The sequence below is a fragment of the Centroberyx affinis genome, unplaced genomic scaffold (assembly GCF_046629955.1).
Source record: "Centroberyx affinis isolate AG114_WGS23_722 - 3 ecotype Tasmania unplaced genomic scaffold, CSIRO-AGI_Caff_v1 ptg002237l_1, whole genome shotgun sequence".
Classification (NCBI taxonomy): domain Eukaryota; kingdom Metazoa; phylum Chordata; class Actinopteri; order Beryciformes; family Berycidae; genus Centroberyx; species Centroberyx affinis.
The window spans coordinates 380,923-396,901 of record NW_027280533.1 but is presented as its reverse complement, the minus strand read 5'-3'; the positions used below and the strand labels follow the sequence as shown (position 1 = coordinate 396,901).

General features: G+C 42.3%; 2 protein-coding genes across 2 annotated transcripts; both read right to left on the bottom strand.

Annotated features, from left to right (window-relative positions):
• Window positions 1–96: 96 nt before the first annotated feature.
• LOC139655346 (zinc finger protein ZFP2-like) lies at window positions 97–7,568 on the bottom strand. Its single transcript, XM_071532731.1, has 3 exons — window positions 7,451–7,568; window positions 4,768–4,833; window positions 97–2,762 (listed from the first exon to the last, which is right to left on the bottom strand). The coding sequence occupies exons 2-3, from the start codon at window positions 4,814–4,816 to the stop codon at window positions 1,642–1,644; spliced, it is 1,170 nt and encodes a 389-aa protein (XP_071388832.1). The 5' UTR covers window positions 4,817–4,833; window positions 7,451–7,568; the 3' UTR covers window positions 97–1,641.
• Window positions 7,569–7,746: 178 nt separating this feature from the next.
• Window positions 7,747–14,497, bottom strand: LOC139655345 (TBC1 domain family member 24-like). Its single transcript, XM_071532730.1, has 11 exons — window positions 14,267–14,497; window positions 13,645–13,817; window positions 13,260–13,521; window positions 12,958–13,074; window positions 12,177–12,593; window positions 11,421–11,660; window positions 10,972–11,127; window positions 10,119–10,182; window positions 9,867–9,965; window positions 9,310–9,604; window positions 7,747–9,077 (listed from the first exon to the last, which is right to left on the bottom strand). Exons 1-11 carry the CDS (start codon window positions 14,470–14,472, stop codon window positions 8,899–8,901), a joined length of 2,208 nt encoding a protein of 735 aa, XP_071388831.1. The 5' UTR covers window positions 14,473–14,497; the 3' UTR covers window positions 7,747–8,898.
• Window positions 14,498–15,979: the final 1,482 nt, after the last annotated feature.

Here is a 15,979-nt window from a genome sequence, read left to right as displayed (position 1 = left end):
TACCGTTTTAGGACACAACAGGTGATGAAGTCATCATCATGTCATACACAAGACAACAGACAGTAATCGCAGCAGCTCTTATATGAAATCAGTTTATTGGCGACTCAACTGTGATTTCTATAAAATTACCTTCTAGCAGGACTTAAATGTTGTACCATCTCTATGCACATCTAGCTGCTTTTATACAGACTGCAAGTTATGAGCATAACTGAAAATACATTTGAGCACAGCAATACTTGAAAACTTATTTGATGATCTAGGGTGCCTATTACAGTTAAGTACCATTTGTTTGTTGCAACTACTATCAGTAAACTTAAGCAGAATGCAATGTGTCTGGCTGTTAATAAACAGTGGGCTACCAAGTAAACAGATCACAGATAAACCAATGGGTTAAATAATTATACCCTTGTATGTGGTATACAGCTTGGTATATAAAAAAAATAAAAGAATAAAAACTACCATTGTGTATTGTTGAGTCCATTTAAACAATAGCATCAAATCATATAGTTGCATTCATAACTGTCTGTCTACAAAATATCAATTGGAAAAAAAAATTAAGGACCCCAAACAGTCCCACATTCACTTGAACCATTACAAACATGAAAACTGGAATGGTAGCTAATTTTATACTGCTCCATATGCAGTAAAGAAACTTGCTACTGACAGGGCTCCAGAGTGCCTCCATTTGGTCGTATTTGTGATTTTTCCAGCAGTGGCACTGAATTTCTTTCTTCACACCAATCACACCAGTGCCAGTGGCAAAATCCAATCAAGCCTCTGAAATTTTGGTTCGTAATTTCCCAAGGGGAGGAAAAAATACTGAGGCTATGTTTTGTGTTTTACAAAGCAATTAAAGAACATAGGCTATTTATGATTAAGGCTAGTCCATTTTAGAAAGGCAGAGGTCCATTCCTCTCTATCCCATTCATAACTGCTGTCACTCTGCTCATTGGCTGCTCTCAGTAGGTAATGGTTTTCTGATGTATACAATTTGCCCAAATCATGCATTCAAGCTAGTATTTGCTAGCTTGAACTAAAATTCCAATAAAATTAAGATTAAGATGAACCCAATGCAGAAATCATTTACTTAAATATATTTAACTTTGGTGTAGTTCAAACGATAGCCTATGCATGCATGGCCCGAATGTAATGAAAAAGTGGGTGGAGGGGTGGGTTGAGGTTCCGCATGATTGGAGTGGGTGAAACTATGCTGACTATGACACTTCACCTGTTGTTGTGTTTGGTTGCATGTTAAGTAAATTTTTCAGGTCTCTCATAAGGCAGGCCAACTCTCCTTTGGTTGTCTGGGATAGACATTTTGGTTAAAAACAAATGAGAATTCACATGACAATATGAGTTTTATATGAGACCAAAATATTGATGCCACAATATTGTCTGCTGGTGCCAATAACTAAAAATGTTGATGAAGGACAAGTTTAGTCTGGAGCCCTGTACTAATCATTAATTTCTTCACAAATATTTTGTTTACAATGAACAAAGCAAACAGCAAGGTGAAAAGTCACTCAGCTTCAGATTAGTCCTGACCTTAATGCAAAACAATGAGTGAATCTTATCTTGACTTTTGCTTCAGTAAAAGATGAAATGTTATCATCACTTCCCATAGGATTTAGTCTCTAGTTTTCAACAACTGGAATTCTCAGAGGGCCCTTCAAAACTTAGCAAGTCTTTGGATGTGTCCATAGACATCTGTCTGTGTGTGTGCGTCCTCCGGTGTCTGCTAAGAGAATGGCTCCACGAAAACCTGCGGCCACAGGTGAGGCACAGGTAGGGTCTTTCTCCCGTGTGGGTGCGCTGATGCTTTGTCAGCGACTTGTACCGCGTGAAAGTCGCCCCGCACTCGTTGCAGATATACTTCTCCGACTTAACGTGGACATTCTGTTCGTGTTCTTTCATGTTGCCCAGCTGCGAGAAGCCTTTGCCGCACACCGGGCAGAGGTGCGGTTTCTCTCCCGAGTGGGTCAGGCCGTGAATGTTCAAATCCTGTCGGGAATAGAACCCTTTCCCGCAGACGAGGCATTTGTACGGCCTTTCCCCGGTGTGGCTCCGCATGTGCCTCTTGAGCCCCTCCGAGCGGGAGAAGCAGCTGTCGCACAGGGTGCAGCTGAAAGGTTTCTCCCCCGTGTGCGAGCGGAAGTGCCGCCGGAGCTCCGACGCTTTGAAGAAGCACATGCCGCAGTCGGCGCAGCAGTGGGGCTTCTCCGGCTGCTCGTCGTGCGTCTTCTCGTGCGCCTTGCAGTGACCCGAGTCGGAGAACCGCTTGCCGCAGACCGAGCAGGGGAACGGCTTCTCCCCGGTGTGCATCCGCTCGTGGCGGACGAGTTTGTTCAGTTTGCTGAACGTCTTCATGCAGTACGAACACTGATGGGGCACCTTGGGCGTCTTTGAGTGCGTGCGCTTGTGCCTCTCTAGCTTTGACGGCCTGTTGAACACTTTCCCGCAGTCGGGACAGGGGTGCTGGTTAGTCCTATTGTGGTTGCTCTGGTGTCGGAGCAGCTTCTCCGGTTGTGTGAAACTCTTGTCACAATGGTCACACTGATGCAGGGTCTTGGGCTTCCTTGTGTGCACCGGTTTGTGCCTCTCCAGCTTCGACGGTCTGTCAAATATCTTACCACAGACGGAGCAGGGGTAGCACCTGTCTGAAATGCTGCTCTCTGGCTGTTTCGGGTTCTCAGATGCAGAGGGAGTTGGAACATCATTAGAGTCTGAGTCCGAGATAACCTTCACAACAACTTCGCCAGTACCTGAGAAACAATCAGATCCAAGAAAAACATTTGTCAAATTAGCTGAATGCAACTAAATGTGCCACTGCAAGTCTTTATTGAATGATTTGAGTGAAAGGTATGGCTAATATACAGAACATAATGATAAGCTACTACCAATGGCTTGATAATACTATATTGTGATTCAAATAAAGTGAGCACACAGAGGAAACTCAAGTGGGGTCTGGGGCTTTTGGGGTTCCTCGACGGCTTTTCAGGGTGTCCGCAATAAAATAAGGAGTAGTTTAATTTCACAATTACTTAATTCATTAGAAATTAGCATGAGAGAATGTGTAAGAATCACTGTAGTCATAGACTTCATTCTCCTTACTAATATCACATCCCTTAGAGTATAGACAGACAATTCATTAGTAAAGCACATCTAACATTTTTCCTCAGACTGACCTCGCTGTGTATCTATTTGGGGATCCCTGATATAAAAAAAAGTTTGGGAACCCCTGGGGTAGAGAGAACAGTTATTGAAAGCCGAAGTCTACAACTTGACCTACTTAGGGTTAGTGGTAATTTTCTCTCATCTTAAATATCAAAACAATATCCATGACCTGTCCTTGCACTACTGAAAAGCATGGAGAATTAATTGATATGGGTACATGACCTAAAAAAGATTACCCATCTGTCTCTGAATTAGTGTGCAGAATTCTATCTTGGACCAGGACGAGACCAGGGCTGTAAGGTAAGAATACAAGTGTGGAGTCCAGTGGGACAAACATTTGTGCTTCAGTCCATTTCTTTACTTTATTGCTCAACGTGGTTCATACTGTCTGCGAACTTAATGCAAACAAACATTTCACTGTACTCCATGTTTGACTAACATAAGACCATTCTTCCAAAACCCTGTTAAGTGAATGATGATTTTTTTGAGTTCCTACATGATGTACCAAGCCATAAAGGTTGTTAAAGGGGATAATAAAGGCAAAAAGGCTCACAAAAATCATGCATTTAGAAATTTGCTGTCAAACAGGCCAACATTTTTCTCAATACTACTTGTGAATGCTCTATGGAGGATGGTAGCTCACTCAACCTGCACCTGGCAGCAGAGCATTTTAATTGACATCTCTTAGCAACCTTGAGGTGCTGAGCTGGAGGCTTATTTCTAAGGCAACGCTTATAAGGCAAAGTTCAGTCAGTTCATCTTTACTGCAGATGAGCAGGCTGACAATACTTTCTGTAAAGAAGGGGATGCCATTATGTAACACTACTACTACTCTACCATGTCTGCATCAATTGCTGTCAACGTTGTCACAGATGAAATGTGCATTCCCATAGTTAAAAATCATATACCTTCTTTGAATCTTTACCACATCATGAATTGAGTTCTGATTTCCATTACAACCCAGGCTGCCAAGGACCTTGGTGTGACTCTAGCTTTAGTCACCTCCCATCTGAACTAATGCAACTCCTTCCTAGCCTGCCTCCCATGGTCTTACACACCAGCCTGTATGCTGCATTCTGACACTACATTCCTCAACCTGGTCTCGACTCTTTACCCTCCTGGCTCCCCGATGTTGGAGTGACCTTCCCACTACAGTCAGAAGAGCAGAGTCATTCCTCATCTTCCACCGTAGGCTGAAACCCATCCAGAGCTGCCTCATGTCACTTTCTCCCCACTGAATCTTTTCCCCTTCTCCACTCCTCACTAATTCCTCCACAAATCCCTCCTATCTCTCCTTAGCACTTCTCTCGTACATGATCATTCTATGGTTATAGGAAATTTTAAAAGGCATTATGGCTCTGACCCTAGCTCTCCTGGCTATTGGCTGCTTGTAATGTTGCTGTTCTCTGGATAAGAGTCTCAGCTAAATGCCTAAAAGGTAAATGCAAAAATGTCATGGCTCACCATCAGTTGCCCAACCCCAGTTATATGCGTAACAAGGCATGCATGGCCATAGAACAGGCTTAATAAAGCTAGGAAAAGGCAAATGACTTATCACCCAGACATAAAATACAATGAAGCATCAACACTTACTTTCCTCCGAGGATTCTGTTTTAAGGACAGATTCAGTGTCTGGACCCATGATTCTTTGACTGTAGCCTATTTACACACACACACACACACACACACACACACACACACACACACACAGGAATTGGAAACATGTTAATAGTGTAGAACAGTAATTCAGTGGTGTTCTTTTAAGACAGGGGTAACATGGTGGGAGGATTTAGAATAGGTAACTTAGCATTAGAAGATAAATTATGCACCATTTCAGGACTAGGAGGTGCCTTCAGCCATTATGGTCCCACTGTCTAGAATTCTCTACTGTATGAACTAAGGTCTACTACAACAGTGTCTTCTTTTAAAAGCAGACTTAAAACATATCTTTTTTCACAAGCAGGTTAGCTGAAAAGGACGTGGTTAACTGTGTTAACTGTGTGTGTGTATGGTTACTGTGTGTTGTCTTGAACGTACTGTATCTATTTGATATGCTTGCCATCATTTTGTTATGTTCTTTGTCCATTTGTTGCTTTTTATCCTGAAGCACATTGAGTCTACGCTTGGCGTATGAAATGTGCTATATAAATAAATTTGACTTGACTTGACTAGGAGCTGATGCCATGAAGTAGAAGAGTGAAATACATGAAGATTATGTAGTTAAGGAAAGACACAGAAGAATGGCGTGTTAAAGGATAAAGTTAAAGGTTATTTTCAACCTGGGGCTTATTTTCCCATGGAAACTCAAACAGTGGAACCCAAAAGCACCCAAACCATTTTTATTTTTTTTTCAACACAATAACACTCTGCAATGAGGCCTGCCTACACTCGATATTTCAGTTATATTCATACTAATACACTCAACTCATAATAAGCAAGCAATATCCGTTGCAATTCATTCATGGTTGATTTTAAATTCACAAATACAAATGATTTTGCATGTGGGTGTTCCAACTAGTTAAACATGTGAACATTTTCAAGTTGAAGCAACAAACTTTTATTTTCTGCCCTTTGCCTTGGATTTTATCTTGGTTTCCTAGTCTTGTTTTGAAAAGTGCTAGGCTATACAAATAATGCTATTTATTATAATCACAGCTTTTTAAAGACATGTAACTGCAGTGTGAGTGTTGAAAGGGTGTGGTTTAATCACTTTTTGGGTTCAACTGTTTTGAGTACTGGCCCAGTCAGATCGTATTGAAGAGCAGCACTCCCTGCAAACTAGAGGTACATAGAATTAGAATCAATCGGCATGATGGCTAAATCTAGGAAAACAAGGACCAGGTTGAAAATAACTGGAAATATCCTTGTAAAAGCATTTCAGCTTTCAGTTAAATTCTATACACTATTGCTGCTCAGTACATACTCGAAAAAAGATTCACTACTGCCAGAGAGATGAGAGGCTCACCAATCTGAGGTGTGTCAGGCTATAGGGGTACATTTTAAACTGATAGCACAACAAACCCACTTAAAAACAGCCAAAAAACATTATTTGAGTTCACTGGCAGCATATAGCCTAGGTATGGCACCTCAGATTGGTTGACAGAGTTGTGTGGTCCGAGGTCGAAGGAATAACATGTAAAGTCTTAACTGAGTGAGACCTGAGGTTGCTCCTGCAGTGACCAAGGAGGTTTTACGCGAAGTTAGCCTATAACTTTTCGAGTAACTTAACGTTTGCTTCCATCAATTCATACTCATTTACGTTTATTTAAGTTACTATTCTCGGATATTTCATCATCATGGCAATCTGTTTGAGCACTAACATCACTGTCAATAAAAGCTAACAAACAAAACGGCTAATGTTAGCTATCTAGCTGGCTGGCTTCAAACAAAAGTGTTCCTTGCCACAGGACACGGACTGAATCCTATAGCCGTCCCAAATAGTCACTACTTTCTGCATTAGATTTAAATAATCTGTAGTTATTTCCATCTGCCAACGTTAGAGCTCTTCAAACTAGCCAAAGTTAAGGTCAGCCTTGATACGTTCCACTTTCTATTGTATAACGTTAATGGAGAGAACGTATAACAGTTTGGTGTTGTCTTACTTATCGGCAAACGCATATAACGTTACCTGGTATAAGCTAAATTTAATCATTTTACAAATCATTAGGGTCTTCTGGTGTACTCGGCATTTGAACGATCCACCAAGCAGCACCTTATTTCAATAAAGTCTGAGTTTGTTATTCGGTCCGCGCAGCCTGTTTTCGCCCACCATGGTTTATTTTGGTGCAAGGGGACTGTGGGACTAATGCTAAAAGTTGCAATTTTATTTAAATAAGTAAGGCTCGGTGTATGGGACCAATGCCTACTTTTAGAGTGGCTCCAAAGCATTCAGAAATAATTATTTTTAGTAGATATGCATCGTTTGTTGATAAGAAAGGCAACATAAACTGACAGATTTTAACTGAATGATCTCTCTCGGAACGTATTGTGGCTAAGTTAAGGTTAGCTAGGTTGCGTTGCAGATATGGCTTTACAAACTGAAGCTCAATGATTATGTTTAGCTGAGGAACACACGCGCGCGCTCACATTCACACTTACAAAGAGTGAAAACACACACACCTAGCTAACTTAGCTAATGTGCTAGCTAGCTTAGCTTCTATGTTACCGATGGGGAAAGCGGTTGAATTCCACCTTTGTAGCTGATAATCCGTAAAAGCGAAGACAGCATCATCTTTTTTCCACAGCGTTACTTATTTTCGTATAACCAGTATCTTACCTGTAAAGCTGGCTAGTCGCAGCGTGCTAACCTATGGGAGTCACATCGATGTTCGTTCTCCTTCCAGTGTTTGTCGGGCAGCGGTCTGGCCTCCTGGACCATAGATGCTGCCTTCAGGTGCTGCTCGTAAGCTCGCCGAGTACCTAACCTGTCGGCGCATTTAAGTGCTTGTGGTTGGAAATAATAACAACAGTTTTTTGTTTTTTTTTGGATGTTGTTTTATTTCAGACATCAAGCGGCACAGAGATACTTTGTGCTGCAGCAGCAGAGTGAAGAGGGAAAAAATGTGCACCAGGCATGTAAGTGAATTTTATTAAAAAACAAAAATGTGTGACAACTACAAGTTAAACAATGAGAGAACATCGAACTTATAACAATACTAATTATTTACATCGAATACCAAACAATAAGTTATAATAATAAAATAAATTACTTATACCTTATGCTGTTTACACAGTTTCCATACTCTACACTAAATGTTACATAACAACTCGGGTATCATGAAAAATGCAGACTTTCCCAGTTGTATTCACCCGTATTTACCAGTTCAAACTCGAAATTGCAATATTTCCGACAGCACTTGGAGGCAGCAAGGGTTTCATAAACCAGGGACCCAAAATGGGTCGGGAATCTATTTAAGGTAGGTCCCCATCGCCTGTGTCTCCGGGGCAAGTGAAAATAACTGTCTAATTTGGGTCAAATTGCGAGCGCGTGCACATTCGCTCGAGCGAGCACGCCTACACACACACACACACGAAACATTGGGTCAGCTATTTCTTAATAGTAACACAGATGTCTGGGTAGACATATTCAACAAACTCTAGTCTATTTAAAAACCACAGCAGTGTTGAACAGCTAGCACACACCATCAGCACACACAGACACAGAGTGATTCCATTATCCAGATGGTGAACTCAGAGAGTGAGAGTGAATTCAATGACTTTGACATGACGTCTGTTCCTCAGGGGTTCAAAGGGTTCAAATATATCAAATGTCATTTTGCAATCTGGAAACTCATTTTGCCTTTGCTCCTGCTTGCACATAGGCTACAGATAAAAGATGTAAAGTTGATCTGAATAGGGGATGCATTATTAGACAAGAAGATATACCTGCAATGATCATGATATGATGCTGCATGCAGTTTAATTATTTTAATCATCAAATGCTGATAAATTGCAAAATGTCATAAGAAATAGAAGAAAGAAAATAAAAAAATAATCATTAAAAAATGAACATTCTCTACATTTTATATCAATGTGGTTTCCTTATATAACACAAGATGGATTCATCTGACAAGTCAACAAGTAAAATCTCACTCAAGTGCTCTGTAACGTGCATAATGTGCATTTCGGACAATAAATATTTGAAAATTACACAAAAAATCAAGTCCAAGGAATACGATATCAAGAAAAACTGATTCAGCCTTGACTACCAAGTTGTCGTCTCCTTTACTGAGAGGAGGAGAAGCAGTGAGAGAAGGAAATGGAGTTCTGGATGCCCCAGACTTCCAGGGACTGGATCTTGAACAGCCCCTTGCAGAGCGGGACGCTCTTGAACGTGTCGCACAGCTCAGTGTGTCCTCCCTCCAGGTCCTCCTGCAGGCAGAGAGCGTGGCCTCCGTCGCCACCTGACAGAAGACACGCATCATCACAGCTGCTGTAAAGACGTCATGTCAGCACTGCATGCATACTGTCAACACTCCCCCTGCCTGCTGACATCACTACTAAGAATAAGTAACAGAGCGTGTCGTTCTGAAAAAACACCGGCCTGTTTAATCACAAACTCATGGTTATATGAGCAGTCTTTGTCAACTGACCCAGTGAACTAAGCCTGGCTTACATTACACAATGTTCACTTACCGATAACCAGCCGACTGTCATTGCCCGCTATGAACCTGGAGGCTCCTTGTTCTTTGGGCCTCTTGGGCTCTTTGGCAGACATGGGCTCTTCTGAGGGGGCAGTGAAGGGGATGGTCAGGTAGCTGGGGTCCTGCGGGGTCCCAGCCGGACAGGTCAGGGTGGCGGTGGCGGCGGCTCCGACCGCGGTGGAGTCATCGGCGCCGGACAGCTGGGAGGCGCGGGCCCGCTGAGGGGAAGCTGTCCTGGTCATGATGTTCACCATCGGCTGCTGGTAGCGCTCCATGCTGGGCCGCAGCTGAAAGAAGAAGAGGATTTGTTGTTTGAGGGTCATTGCAGTTTTATTGGGATTCCTCTTAAGCTGGCTCCACAGTGACATCTAGTCATCCCGGGGGTTCAAATGTGCAAAATGTGCAACACCAACACTGCATTCCAGTGTTTAGCAGTGCATAGCGAATGATAAGGAATCAACTGACTTGAAGCATGCTTCAGCAAATTTGAATGTGACGGATCAGAGTTGAAGGAAAGCCCTTACTGATGAGGGACAGAATATTTCTCACCGTGAAAACAAAACTCTCCCCAGTTCCAAAATAAGTGAGTCCCTCCGAGTCATGCTTTCTTCTTTCTATCAGATCTGTTGACAGGAAGGCACCGCACACCTGTGAAATGGGGAACAAAAATATTTCACTACTGTACAGAAATGATTATACACACAGGAGAAATGTGAGGTGTAATCAAGAGGGAAAGCACCCAACTGGTTCGCAGCAGTAATCAAATGCATCCCATTATTCAAATTTGTGATTTAACATTACCTCTTCATCCATAGTTTTGAGAATTAAGACTGCTGGTTCGTGTCCCTCCACATGAGAGTAGAATCTTTATGAGAAAAACATACCCATGTGATACATTATTAACATGCCACAAATTGACATCAGCCAGACAAAGTCATATTATTTGATGAGAAAACTCTGCATCATCTCTTTTGTATCTCACTAAGAGGAATCGGGTCAAACACGGGTCAGGATCAAAACTTTGTCAGGATCAAGTCTAAGAGCTGCTGCAGAGACATTTATTTAAGATCATTGCAAGTCAAGGAAAAAGAGACACTAGAATTGGCTCTTTTTATATTTATATACTTGGAGAATAAACAAGTTGTCAGTAATGATCAGAATTCCTAGCGTTCTCTCCATTTTTGGAAAAAACACTTTCTATATGGAGCTCTGCTGTTTGGCTGAATGTGTTACAAAATAAATAAAAAACAACTAAATGACCTTTGCTGGGAGTTTCAAATTTCAGCTTGAGATATTTCTCTACATAAACAACACTTCTCACCAATGAACTGCATGTCAGTTGGCTGTGAGACTCAAAGCAAACATGTTGATAGTGAAAACACTCTCTCTCGCTGTTATGTAACTGAACCTGAGGGTCAGTTTTTCACTGCTGGGAGATGCTGTCTTGTTGTTCAGCGGTTATTGATCCACAGAGCTGGCCTCATTTTAGAAAGGCAAGTAAGAACAACCAGATTGAAAGATATGGAGGATTTGAATATATGGAGGAAACAATATCTATAGCCATAGTTCATGCCTGGCTGCAAGGTGACATCTCATTAGCTTTAAGTGTCACAGATGCTTTCTCAGTGGGATTTAAAAAAAACACGTTACTCACGAAGCCAGACTTCTGCCATGTTCAGCCGTACTGAACAGCCTGATGGGGCTGAAAAGGGCAAAGCGCTCTGGTATCCAGGCCCAGACCACTCTCATCTCTGTCCCCGTCACGATGCTGGAGCTGAAGGTGCTGAAGTCCACCGTCTGGACCGACTGCCTGGAGGAACATCAAACAACAGCTATGATATGAGAATATGGGTTCAGATAGGAGAAATATGAACTCTTTTTTTCACTAATAACATCCACACATAGCCTGACAGCCTACTGATCACAACTTCAGCATTCCTTATGAAAAGCACAAGGTACACAGGCTTCAAGGGAGTGTGTCCAAATTACAGTTCCACCCCCCTGGATCAGGTGAAGCTGCCCATATACACCACCTTAGGCCTAGTTTTGCCTACAAAAGTGCCTCTCACTGACTGCTTTGAAACATTGTCCCTTCTCACCCACCTCTTCTGGTGGATGTTGACGCCTTTTTGCATGAGCGAGCTCTTATTGGCGTTGAAGAGGAGGTTAAGCTCTCTCCGCGTGGCCATCTGAATGACGAAGGCCCTCTCCAGAAGCTTCTCGGCGGTGCAGTGGCGCGCCACGTTCTGCACAAAGCTCTTCATGTCTCTTCTGAAGTCCTCCACATCTGACACCCGCGATGACACGGATACCTTGTAGAGGCTGAGCAGAGCCAGGGCCACCCTACAGAGGAGCATTGTTCAATGCTTTTATCGTGTTGTTTCTCATTCATGTGAAACTTATGGAAGAGTGTTAGGGCCATTGTAGGTGAATTTTTCTTTTTATCGCAGCCGGGGGGGGAGGTGTAATACTCGCCGAAAAAAAATCTGAAATTCTGAGATTAAATCAGAAATTTGCACGAAAAAGCACTCCGAAATTTGCAAGAAAAAAATACAGAAATTTGGAAGAAAAAAATAGTTGTAGAATTTCTCAGTTTTTTCATGATCACGATTTCTGACTTCAATCTCAGAAATTGCAAGTTTTTTCTCAGATTTCTGAGGGGTTTTTTTCTTGCTAATTTCTCACTAATTTCACCTACAGTGGCCCTAATACTCTTCCGTAGAAACTTGCATAAGTGATGATCATTTTATAAGAAGTTATACATTCATAGAGTTTTTGTTTACATGTGCAAATGCTTGACCTAGTGCCCAAAGGTCAAGCAAATTCCGACAGGGATCAATGAACCATTACACTACGAACCTGTAGAGGACCTTGTAGCCCTCCAACAGGTAGACATCCAGCACTCGAATGGCGTAGGTGAACGGAAGGTCAGCAAAGATCCACATGATCCAGTCGGAGTAGAACTCAAACAGGTTCTGGTGAGAGCTGGCGATCAGCTTGCGGATGCCGCGGCAGTACTTGTTGGCCAGGTCTCCGAAGGTCATGCAGGAGGCGCGGTAGGTGAGGAAGGTCTGGTCGATGTACCGCTTGCTGGGGTCTTTGTAGGAAATCAGCCGGCTGACGCTGTGGAAACACTCTGCTTCGTCCTCGCTGAAGTGGAGGATGAGGGACACCAGGGCAGGCAGGATGGGGCAGAAGTTCATGTCTGGGAAGTACTTGCTGAGGCAAAGAAGGATCTTTTTGACAGAGTTCATGCCAGCTTTGTTGAGACAGTACCTGGATATGGGAAGAGGAAGCAATATCTCACTCATGTTGCAATCTAGTGCACCATATACTCCTTGAAATAACACATTTTCTATTCTTCAAGCTGCACTAGGCAAGATTTTGATGTAAAAATACCGCTGTCTTATCAGTCCAACCTTATTTTCCCATAATTTTCCATCATACTGATCAATTCTGACCTAACAGTATAGGCCTATTAAACTTCTAAGATTTCACTGTCCAGTATAGTCACATACACTGAAGCAGTTACAATGGCATTTTTGCTCATGTCATTTTTTCAGGGTACCTCCATATTATTTCTCGTCTTCCATATGGCATGTGATATAGGATATATGAAAAACAGTCCCACAGGCAGTACCTGGGTATTTCTCCACCCTCCATGTATTCCGGGACGAGGTGGGTGCTGATTTTCTGTTCTCCAAAGAGCGTCTTGGCAACATCGTAGAAGACGTCTCTGTCTGGAGTGGCGGACCTGCTGCAGAGTTCAATTCACATTCAGATCATTTGATTAAGTGAATTTTTGTCAAATTTACAGTGAAAGTTCAGTGAAGTCTTCAGAGGGATCATGTCCGTTCCTCAACAAGTTAACTACAGATTTTTCGACAGATTTTTCAAATTTTGATGAGATTCAATTCAAAGTGACACGACACAAATCTTCACCTGGAATAGATGCCATGGATGATGTGATAGTAAGCCTTGGCCCTCAGCGTGTGGGGCGTGGCCCAGAAACCCTCGCGGCCCATCGTCTTCATCTCCTGGTGATCGCTCTTCAGGAACCGCTGGTATCTCTCCGCGGCCTCGGGGTCAATCTTCTCCCAGTCCACAAACTGCCCATACTTCATGCCTGAGCTGGAGCTGATCTCCCAGTTGTCGGACTCAGAGATGGTCATCATGGACACTGACTTCAGGCTGCCTTTACTGCCTGAACACAGAGAGAGTAGCGGTTGCGTTTTAACTGGAAGTAGTAGCATATGAATACATTGTGCATGAGTAGTTCCTCTTTCCAACAGAGTAAACATGGTCTGAAATTTTCAAAAATCATTACCGTTGAGTTCTCTGGAGGGCGAGTGCCTGTTGGATTTTGACTTGGACTTCTTGGAGGTGAGCCGAGCCATCACCCCCACCCCCGTCCCTCTATCCAGCTGGCCACTGGACCTGCTGATGTTTTGCTCTGCGTCGTCGGAGTAAAGCTCTGACGTCTCATAACTGTAAAAGGACCTGGAGACCAGTTGGTTCAGTATCAGATTTTTGCTTCTTGTCAGCCCCTTTCTTTGTTTGTGGAGGTTCTGTCATCCGAATTTGTTACAACTTTCAAACATAGTACATCTACATACTTATGAGTTATGATGTATGGAAGAGTATTAGGGCCATTGTAGGTGAAATTTGCAAGAAAAAATCTCAGAAATTTGTGAGGAAACAAATCCAAAATTTGCGAGAAAAAAACACAGACGTTTTTTTTCTCATAAATTTCTGACTGCCTCAGAATTTTACCCTCCTACCGCCGGTTGCAGTAAAAAGAATAATTCACCTATAATGGCCCTAATACTCTTCCATAATGATGCATGTTACCATCTGACATAATTAATTCCTGCCCAGTAACAAATCTGGACATGAGAACAAGTAACACTGCAAAGAAGAAAGCCTTTAGTCTGGAGCTGAACACATACCTGGAGCGAGGCCTCAGGAAGCTCTCCTCTGTGTGTGTCTGCAGGCCGTAGTTCTTGGCGTCCTCGGGGCTGTAATAGGAGTGAGACCTCTGCCTGCTCCTGCCTCCTGCTGCAGAGCTCAGGTCTTGGTCAGCGGTTGTGTCCATTGAGTCTAAATTCATGGTCCCGCAGTTGGAGAACTCCGGCTTTCTCAAAACATCAATCATGATAACTCTGGGATGTAAAGCGTCTCCTCTGTCTCACTGTTTACTAGCCGAGCGCTGTGAGGATGAGGGTTTTATACAAGGCTGTGGGTCATGTGAGTGGAGCACAGTGGTGCAGTTTGTTTGTGGTGCTTTCAGGTGTTGTATATAGTGGAAAATTCCACTATTGTTCTTGTCCCTTACTCAACATGGCAACATGAAGTGTCTCCTTCTCCGAATTAAGTCGCCTATCTCTGGACATCTTCCAAATTGTCTATAATCAGAACCAAAATACAGAGAATAAAAATATCCAAATCACATGACACATTATTATTCCAAACACATGATTTGTCCTTCAAAGAACCCTCCTCATGGACATGTATGTACACTGCACACTACATGTTAACAGCTGAACTTATATGTAATTACACATATTATACGTAAACACACATACAGAATATGTAAGTGTGTGTGTGTGTGTGTGTGTTTGTGTGTGTGGTGGTGGGAGGGGGGTATTTAACATTGTATGTGTGTGTGTGTGTGTGTGTGTGTGTGTGTGTGTAAAATCCCCCCCTCCAACCACCACACACACAAACACATAACACACACACACACACACATACACACACACACACACACACACACACACACACACACAGTATATACATATATATATATATTTGAAACAATAAATTGATTTAAATAAAAATAAATATATATTTTTTATAATAATAATAATAATAATAATAAAGGATAACATTTCCACTTTGTTCATCACTACTGCACTCAACATATTGCTATGTCTATTTTAAATGGTTTCTGAGGTCATTAACTAGACAATTTCACAATACTTCATTATAGGGGCAGCAAAAAATAGACAGCAAATCATGCAGTAGATGTCGGTCTTCGTCTCTGCGAAACCTCTGCCAGCGGTTCTGTGAAACCGCTTCATGCGTAGCGCTGAAATGCCAGATGAGTCTATTCCAAGAATTCTACCAAACGTTATTATTCCACACAACAGGTGTATGTTTTGATCTAAACACAACCGTTGTTTGGCTATGAAACAGAAAACCTCTACAAGTGCCTTATCTCATATGTGGGCTCCATATGTAATGGAGTGGAAAAACAAACTCTTTAGCCCCTTGAGTGAAGAAATGTACTTTTATGGGCATGTTTTTCTTCCTACATAGAGACTCCCATGAAGGCAGAGACAACACACATGCCTGTACTTAGAAATTGTGAGTGTCAGAGTATTATATATAGCTGGAGGCATTACAGTATGTACAATCACCTGTTTCATCTGGCTTGTAATGGAATAAATATGATAGCACCGTGAAATCTATGGGAACCCAACCTAAATTTGTCCTCCCATGGCTTCATAATGTGGTTTTCTGAATTAAACTGCCTAATCTTTTGACTAATGTATTACTGTTTATTGTGACACCACTTTAGGCCCATACTCCTCATCCTCATCTGCCTGCTATGCTTCCCTCTCACTCAGGGAAACTCTAACTCACTGCTTCCCTACTTC